Source organism: Mesitornis unicolor, unplaced genomic scaffold, assembly GCF_000695765.1.
Source record: "Mesitornis unicolor isolate BGI_N332 unplaced genomic scaffold, ASM69576v1 scaffold24085, whole genome shotgun sequence".
NCBI lineage: Eukaryota > Metazoa > Chordata > Aves > Mesitornithiformes > Mesitornithidae > Mesitornis > Mesitornis unicolor.
Window position 1 is genome coordinate 20,812 of NW_010185154.1, and position 9,026 is coordinate 29,837.

Genomic DNA, 9,026 nt, shown 5'->3' on the forward strand with positions numbered 1-9,026 from the left:
AAGCATTTCACTGACCCATTTCCTTTTTTATTTCTATTTACTTATTTTTAAATAAAATCAGTCATGAGCTTGGGGCAATGCACAGTTGCCATTTTCACCCCGACAGGTTTGAGATCCGTGCCACGGTGTCAGTCCCATGAGAAAACAGCTGGAGGGCTGACACAACTGCGTGATGATGATGATGCCTTCCACGTAGCATTAAAAGCGGTCGAGAGTGCGTGTTACAATGGACTCAGAAGACTGGATTTCCATTTGTACAGTTAAAAAAGTCACCTGGACCCCCTGTGGCGTGTACAGCACGGCAAAGTTTGGGTTTAGACAGGCTTGTGTAGAAACCCGACCCCCACTCACCACCACCAGTTTTCTGTGTGACACTGGGCACGCTCTGCACCATCACTCGTAATAGACAAAGGCAAAATCCCAAAATCCTGTTCTGTTGGGATGCTTTTTCAGGCGTGCCAAGCTACGATGATTGATGTATTTCACAAACTTCATCGTTTCTTTGTCTCTATAAACTAAGGCCAAGCAGTTGTCCTCTGGATTCACTGTCAACAGCTGGAAGACATGATAGTAAAGGAGGAAATCAGTGTCACAAAAATGGCTTTGGTATCAGTTTCTGGTGCTAGAAAATGACTATGGCACTGTTTTCCTTTTAACACCCCCAGCTGGATGCATTTATTAGACAGTGAGGGATTCTGGACTACTCAGAGTGCCTGCTCAGCACTGTTACTGTAGCAGTACTGGATGTGACCTGAGCAAGCAGTGCTTCCCTGGAAAAGCATCATCTCTGCTGCAGCCCTGTGTCCCTCTGAGGCTTCCCTTTGCCACCAGATGCAGCTCTTGAGCTTTACAGGGAAAAGCTTCCAGGCTCTGGAAGGTGAAGCCCACAGGCGATAATCCAGGCAGGAAAGCAGCAGTGTGATATCGAGAACCCTCAGGGTTATGTTAGCATTACGACCAAGTGGAATTATGCCTCTCCACCCTGAACACTTTTATCTGACTTTCAGCTAGCAACTGAGGTCCTCACCTCTTCGTCTTCACCTTTAGCGATGTAGGAAGTGAAGCCACCATATTCTGGATCCCAATCTAAAAACAGAAAAGAAAGATTCTTGGGAAGTTCAACACTGTCCAGGCTCCCTGGAGCTGCCGTTTTTCCACCCCACTCCCCGCAGTTACTGGACACAGGGCAATTCCCAGTTTACCTCCTGCCAGTGCATGTTTTTCTTCTGCTGCTTCCATTCAGAAACAATTTGAAGCAAATGTACTGGATTTGCCTTTTACCAGAGAGAAGCCATTTAAGGTTGCTTGGCTCTCCTCTCCCATGTAGAGCAGTTTTGCCTGAGCAGATATGCAAAAGGCTTTCAGTGCAATTACCAGCATGTGCCAGGTGGTTTCAGCCATGTGTTCTGGGCTCAGCTGGCCCAAAATTCTGATGGTGAGAGTGTTGTTTTCATCGCTATTTAACTGGCAATCAACCTGAAGTGCCCAGACATGCTTAACGTAACTTTTGAAAAACCTGGGCTTTGTGAAGTGGAGGTGGAGATAATTCTGATGAGAAAAGGGCTGAAATGGTACACTTTTGGCAGGTATTCTGGCCACCTGATCCTCCACCGTGCCAGAGCCAGGGCCCAGTGAGGACAGCTCTGGGAGAGGCAGCCTGTCCCTCTGCCCCAGCGCCACCTCCTGGCCCCAGCCGGAAAGGTCAAAGCTGATCCCAAGGCCATGATCCTGAATCTTTCACAGAATCACAGAAGGGCTCGGTTGGAAAAGCCCTCTGAGATCATCACGTCCAACCGTTCCTGTCTACCCCCTAAACCATATCCTTAAGTACCTCATCTACCCGCTCTTTAAACACATCCAGGGATGGTGACTCCACCACCTCCCTGGGCAGCCTGGTCCAGCTTCTGACGACCCTCTCAGTAAAGAACTTCCTCCTTCTCTCTGACCTGAACCTCCCTTGGCACAGCTTGGTGCCGTTTCCCCTTGTTCTATCCCCCATCACCTGGGAGAAGAGCCCAGCACCCACCTCTCTACAAGCTCCCTTGAGGCAGTTGTAGGTGGTGCTGAGGTCTCCCCTCAGCCTTCTCTTCTCCAGGCTAAACAAGCCCAGTTCCCTCAGCCGCTCCTCATCAGGCTTGTTCTCCAGAGCCCTCCCCATCCTTGTGGCTCTTCTCTGAACACGCTCCAGAATCTCAACATCCTTCTTCTAGTGAGGGGCCCAGAACTGAACACAGCACTCCTCACCAGTGCCAAGTACAGGGGGATGATCACCTCCCCGGACCTGCTGGTCACACTGTTTTTAATACAGGCCAAGATGCCGTTGGCTTTTCTGGCCACGTGGGCACAGTGCTGGCTCAGGGCTTACACAGAATCAAAGACTAGGATGAAGTCTACAGAGCCTTTCTCTGTAGGAAAAAGCAGGGAAATTTTGGGTATTGTAGCACTGCTGAGAATCCAGAAGTCCTTCCTCTGTGCAAATCTTGGGAGGAAAGTCTGGTATCTCTGTTTTGTCCACTTACCCTCACAGCCGCAGAAGAAGAGGAGGTCGAGAGCAAATTCTGTTGCTTGAGCGTCATGGACTAGAGTATAGTGCCCGTGGGTCCAGCGCCGCAGCTCCCCCGCACACACAGGGGTACCTGAGCCTGGCAGAGGGGACAAACAAGCCAGGGAAAGCAATGAGGTGGTGCAGCAGCTGAGGCCTGCAAAGCTCAAGGCGTGTATGGGGCAAGCCCCTGCACTGCCACGCTGCTGTGGAGCTGTCCTCGCCAGCCCCAGCAAAGTGCAAAGGGAAAACAACGTAAAACCATGCTTTGCTTTACCCAGTTCTTCCTTTGTCTTGTTCCCACCCTGGATTTACAGCAGAGCTCTGAACTTCAAAAGGCAACAACCTCTCTGCTCTGCAAGTACTTGAAACCACCAGATGGTTCAGTGAAGGATGTTGCTCTGAACAGTCTTCACATACCATCCCATGTCAGAATCTGGGGAAGCTTTTTTCTCATGGCTCTGGCTCAGTCATCAATCCGTGCAGCCCTAAACTATGCTCTGCTTATATGTGAGTTTAAAAATCCCACAGTGGGAACACAGCAGACGGAAGAGGCAAATCACAAAAACAAAACCTTTGTACCCAAAAAAGTGTTCCAGTGGGATTTTTGGCAAGACTTGGGTTTTGATTACCTGTAATTCCAGCATCCACTAACTTGTTTGACTGAGTGCAAGATGGGCATTTTCAAAAATTCTACCCTTCAACTTCAAAGCCACTGTTTTAAACACAGCACCATTCCACGAATCCAAAATAAATCTAATCTTTTACAGCAATGATATCTCATTGCTGACAACTATAATGGTTACTTATTCTGAACAGTTAAATCCTATTTTTAGGTATTGGTTTTCCAATTATCTTTACTTGTGATCTCTTCACTTTCTTCCTTTTGATGTGGTCTCTCATACAATAATCTCCTTTTATATGAAGCAGGAGTGTAACTATTTGCAAAAGATTATCGAGCAATCAACACCCACCCCTCTGCACCCATGCCTTAACTCCTACAGAAGTCCCACCCTTCAAAGGTCCCAGTCTGTTCAAAATGGCATCTTCAGGTGAGTAATTATTTTATTCCAGATTCTTTTGCAATGGTTGCTTATTTTGGATGCCCAGTCTGACATGCCTCAAGTCCCACATTTGTGCTGGTGCCTTGTGCTAGCTGCAGTACAAGGTGAAATCCCAGTGAAATCCCAGTGAAATCACTGGGAATTCTGCTCAAGTCCTTTCGTGCTGCTGCTGCTCCACTCACCACTCTGTGTCTCACCATCTTGTGCTCCGGGGATGTTGTCAGGCTGGTCTGGCTGGTGGGGATTGTTATCACTTTGTTGTTCGGTCTCCTCCTGCTCAGGTTTGGGACTGCTGTTCTCAGCAGCGTCTGATGCTCTTCCTTCCCCAGCATCTTCATCCTCATCAGAGGGAGCCAGGAAGTGCAGCTTTAGGCCAGTGAAGTTGGAAAGCAGCAAAAACAAGGCCTCAGAGCGTAAGAACTGGAGGAATTTCTTCAGGACGTCAGGGAGGCTGTCTTCATCCGCTGTTTCATAGAGCCTGAAAAACAGAGGCATGAGCAGACTGGAGAGCCAACAAGGACCATGCCCATGGGGGCAGCATCAAGCAGTGCAGCCTCATGGCAGCTCCTGCTTGGCCAGATCAATGGGTGCAGGGTGCTGTCATTCCTCACCTTTTATTGGCAGGCCCCCGGCTGCTCCACTGGATGTCTTTGTTCTCCAAAGCTTTGCAGAGCAGTTGGTATTTCTCTTTCTAGGAGAGAAAGACAGTGCAGAAACTTTAAATCCCAGGTCTCTGTTGTGCTAGAAGCTCCCATCCTCTGCTCTCAGATAAGGCAATCTATTTTCTTTTCTAACTTGATTTGGGCTCCTAAGCACTGCTGAATTGAGGGGCACAGCCTGGGTAGGCATCGTCTTTTCAATGCCAGTGACCAAGAGCCATCAAATGCTACTTGGATCTTCTGCTGGGTGAGCATGCAGTTTCACTGAGGTACCAGTAAACCACAGGTAAATCAGCCTTGAGAAGCAAGGCCTTTCAAGTAAGACCAAAACCATTATGGGTCATTTGTTTCACACACAGGTTGAGCTTCCCAAGTGCTGCAGGGGGCTGAGGGACAGGAAAGGACACTCTGGTCATCACAGTGCTCGGAAGCAGGGAGGATGATGCGTTTCCATCCTTCTGCTTTGCTTCTTGTAGGGAACAAGAAAGCTGAAGTGAATTCTGTGGGTTTTGATGACTTCCTATGCAGCAGTGTACAGGCAGGCAGAGGGGCTCCATCCACAGAATCACAGAATGGCCGAGGTTGCAAGTGACCTCTGGTCCTTTCCCTAACTCTAAGGACTGAAATGAGAAGGTGTTTCAGCTGACAACCATGCAAGCAAGCCCTTTCCCAGCCTGCACGACATGTGGTACCTGCCAGTCGTGTGAGCTGTTATGTCAGACCACGTCAGATTGAACCACTGGGCTCACCTTAAGAAAATCCTTCAGGAGAATTTCTGATCGCTCCTCAAATTCCTCCTGGATTTGAGCTTGGGAGTCCATGTCCAAATAAACTAGATTGAGCCACTCGTACAAGATTTCATGCTAGAAGGGAAATGGATTTCAATGTTTCATTTGCAAAAGTAGAAAGGATTCCTCAATTCCCCCTTACCCCGAGTTGGCCACAGGGCTGCATTCCTCCCCATACACACTCAATTTCTTCTTTTTTTTTTATTTTATTTTTTAAATTGCGCCATGAGTATTTGCTGTACTCTCTGCTCTGGTTATAGGTATGCAAAATGCAGAGTCAAGGAAGATATACAAGAAAGAAACCAGCTGTAAATTTATGGACAGGAAACACAAAAAAGAGAATGAGATAAATTACAAATTAAAGCATCCCGTAACAGACATGCCAGGGACAGGAAAGAAACAGAAACGCAGATAAGCAGATCTAGGCTTGTTACTCACATCACAGGGGATGTGTGGGGTCCTGGGCAAGGGGGCTTCAACGTGGCGCGCAGGTCTGACTATCGAGGGGCCGTGAAACCAGCCGCTCACCGACAAGCGGCACTTCTCCTCAGACAGAACCTCCGACACCTGGAACAACGTTAAGCAGCGGGTCACTGCACGTCTGTTGGGAATCACTGACCAAATGTTCTCTGCCTGACGTTTGATGAGGCTTTAAGGCTGCTGTGTGCTACGAAGGCTTTATATCAGCCTGAGTCTTCCACAGTCTGACAGGAATTCATGGGCTCTACGTTTTACCGACAAAAGGGTCAAGAAATGGTTTAGTGTTTCAGCAAATACCCTGGGCACAACCAGTGAGGTCCAGATCTGGGAGGCTTTGATTCACTCCCAGTTAAGCTTAACGCTTATTTTTAAAATAAGTTTAATATTTAAGCTGAGTTTATTGCTTCTGTTAACAGTATCAGAGACAGCGCACAGGACTCTGCATAGCGCCAGCGTGTGGGATTAAGTTTAGGTCAGCAGGAGTGGAACGTGGATTTTCATGACAAGATTAAATCACTGCCTGAAAGCAATTAGGGCAGTAATCAAATGGATGTTTGTGTTAATTAACTGTAAGATGTAAATAACAGAAAAGTAAAACCCTAAGCTGTTTAGGTACGGATATGCCTGTCCTGCATCACTGATCTTCCTCTCCAACCTCCTGCTCTTTGGCCCAGTTTGTTACACTGTGGTGTTCTCAGGTACCCAGGAGTTTCAGATTTCAGCCAGGTGTTTGTGTGGTGCATTTCCACAGATGATTCCTCCTGTTTCCAGCCATCTTCCTGGTGTGTGCCACAAACAAAATGCTGCTTAACCACATCAGCATTTCTACCGCAGGGCACCACACTACATCTGCGTTACAGAGGGGGTAAAGCCGTATCTGCATAGTGCAGACTGGCAAGGTGAGGAGCTCTTCTGCAGCGAAATCATGGCATCTGCATAAAAAATACAAGCTAGTTCAAAACAAGCAAACAAAAATCTCTCGTTACCACAGCCAAATCCACAGCAGTGGCTTGCCAGGATAGCAACACGAAACAGAAATGGAAGTTTCTTCCCTCAAGATGGTGAAGCTACACTGACAGTTTGAAGTTGGCTTTGTCAGTTCTCGTCCTTCTTCCAGTCCTGCCTTTAACACACAGCACTTAGCGTGAGTACCCATTCTACCTTTCTCCCTCCTCATCAGGGCTGTAATAACACACAGTATGAATAACCACGACAGTGAGAATCAGAAAATGAACAAAAGACAGCTCCTTGCCTGGTGGAAAGAGACTGGAGACACTTCAAAGAAAACCAGCGTGTTCCATGAAGGCACTAATGACTTGACGATTTGCTGTGGCTCAAAGTGCTCTGAGGAGGAAGAAAACGTACTCTGGTTAGGATACGAACTAGAACACACGAGAAGTTGCCATTTCTCTCTGACTTCATGACATTGTGACTGGTGAGACCTGTGGGTACAGGGGATGGAGCTCAGAGCAAGGGCTTGGTGGGGAATCAGTGGACTTCTGTTGCTGGAAAGGGACGTTATCCCCATCACTTTAGAGTTCCAAGTGCAGTTACTGCCATCGCTTCTCTCCTGTGTCCACTCTCGGCCTTTGCAAAAAAAAGTGGGGAAAAAAGAAAAGATTCCTCTCCTCTTTAACTTCTTTCTCTCTACCACGAGCATTATCTGCAAATACTCACAGCTACAGCCTATCCCCAAGGTGCAAATTTTACACAGATATCAGCTTCTGTGGAGTAAGGAGAAACGTTATATTCCCTGTACTGTCTGAGGAGAGAGTTGCTGCAAAGGATGCAAAAGCTTCACCTCTTTCAACCACCTGAGGCTGAGGTCCAAGCTCTTACCATCTGTGCCATACAGGTCCAGCGTTCCCCCGTCGCTTTTCTCCCAGGGTGGCACAAGGTACAGGATGAAAGCGATTCTCCGACCTTCCAGCTCATCGTCGTGGCACAGCAAGACATCTGCAATGACACACGTTTTGCTGCAGTAGCGCCTTTCCAGTACACGCATGATTCATTCCAATGGCTGCTTCCCAGCGTTGTCCCCGCAAGGATACAACAAGAAAAAACTTGCCCTTTCCAACCGCATTTTCACTTGTCAGCATCAGCAGCCCAAGAGTTGCAAGATTAACTTCTGTGAGGCTGCACTGCAGTCGGCAGATCAGCCAACTCTGAAGGTACGGGCAGTTATAACTCATCATCCACCACTCTGCGGCTGTCACTGGGCACAGCGGACAGAGATACCCGACCTAAATAACAATTCAAGCTCTGACTCCTAAACACAGAACTGCCCTTTGCGTAGGTTTGTTGCTGGAGTAGAGGGGAGGGGGAGCCCTAGGAGCAGAAAAGCTGGAACAGCAATTGGTTGTGCAAAAGAATTTTTAAAAGTACAGCTGGCAGCAGTAAAAGTTTTCCCCTACCTACAGTGACTTTTCAAGACTAAAAGGGCAAGGTGCAGTTGTAACCTGGACTCACCAAAGTGACATTTTAGCACCAGACTTCATAAATTCAACTCTGGCATTCAGAAGCTGAACAGGTCATCCCTTTGCATGGAAGCAGGCATGCAAACACAGGCTGAACAGCTCTGAAAAGGTGGGGGATTGCAACAGCACAGGGCTCAGTTAAAGCCATCAGCAGTGTGAATACAACAATAGTTTTCCCATAATTGGGACTTCATTTTCTGGGACATTGATTTGCTGCTGATAGCTTCTACGACCTCTGAAACTAGAAAGGGGTTGTGGTGGGCTACGTAATTGAGTACACTGTACAGACACATTTTCCTATACACCCACAGAAACTCTGGGGAAAGGATCGCTTGTAGACTGACCAGTATATTCATATTTAGCACAGGAGATGTCAATAGTTGGCTCCAGCTCAATCTGGGTCACAGCAGAAAGCCATGGTCGGAATTCTTCACACAGAGCATGCCTGAGAAGACAAGCACAAGGTAAGCATCCTCTTGTGTTATAAAGCATCTCACTAGAGCCTAAAATAATTTATTATCTCCCAACTATCTAGACAGTTAAAGATGCTGTTGCTGCTGGTAACAGTGTATTCCTGTAGAACCACACAGGAACTGGCCAGGAAAACAGCCCAGTGCTCACAGCATTGCTGACAAAAACCAGCAGCGAGTGTGAAATCAGTTGTATGGGGACAGCAGAGCATTGCAGAAGTGACAGACACACAGGGCTGAATCAGCTCAGAGGAAAATGTCAACTGACCTCAGGGCCAGGACGAGCACAACGCGGACGCTGCCCTTCAGGGCCGGTTTCTGGCCTGACCGCCGTGGCAGGAGGTGGCCGAGCACGGCCTGTCGCCCCCGCAGCCCTCACCCTCCCACAGGGGAGCCACCCGAGGCTTCTCCCCTTCCCGAACGGGCGCACCCGGAGCTGGCAAAGTCCCGAGCCCGAGTTTTTACCTCAGCGCGGCGACGTGGGGCTCCGGGCTTGCCCCCAGCTCCTCAGACTGCGGCGGCCCATGGAAGAGAAGAAGGGACGGG

General features: G+C 48.3%; 1 protein-coding gene across 1 annotated transcript; it reads right to left on the reverse strand.

Annotated features, from left to right (window-relative positions):
• Nucleotides 1–393: 393 nt before the first annotated feature.
• OGFOD1 (2-oxoglutarate and iron-dependent oxygenase domain containing 1) lies at nt 394–9,007 on the reverse strand (the record flags this gene model as incomplete). The annotated part of the gene is made up of 11 exons (XM_010184751.1): nt 394–555; nt 1,028–1,086; nt 2,520–2,642; nt 3,789–4,084; nt 4,218–4,297; nt 5,015–5,128; nt 5,492–5,620; nt 6,786–6,877; nt 7,373–7,489; nt 8,355–8,455; nt 8,946–9,007. Coding segments are annotated over 11 exons (1,335 nt in total), but the record flags the coding sequence as incomplete, so codon positions are not given.
• Nucleotides 9,008–9,026: the final 19 nt, after the last annotated feature.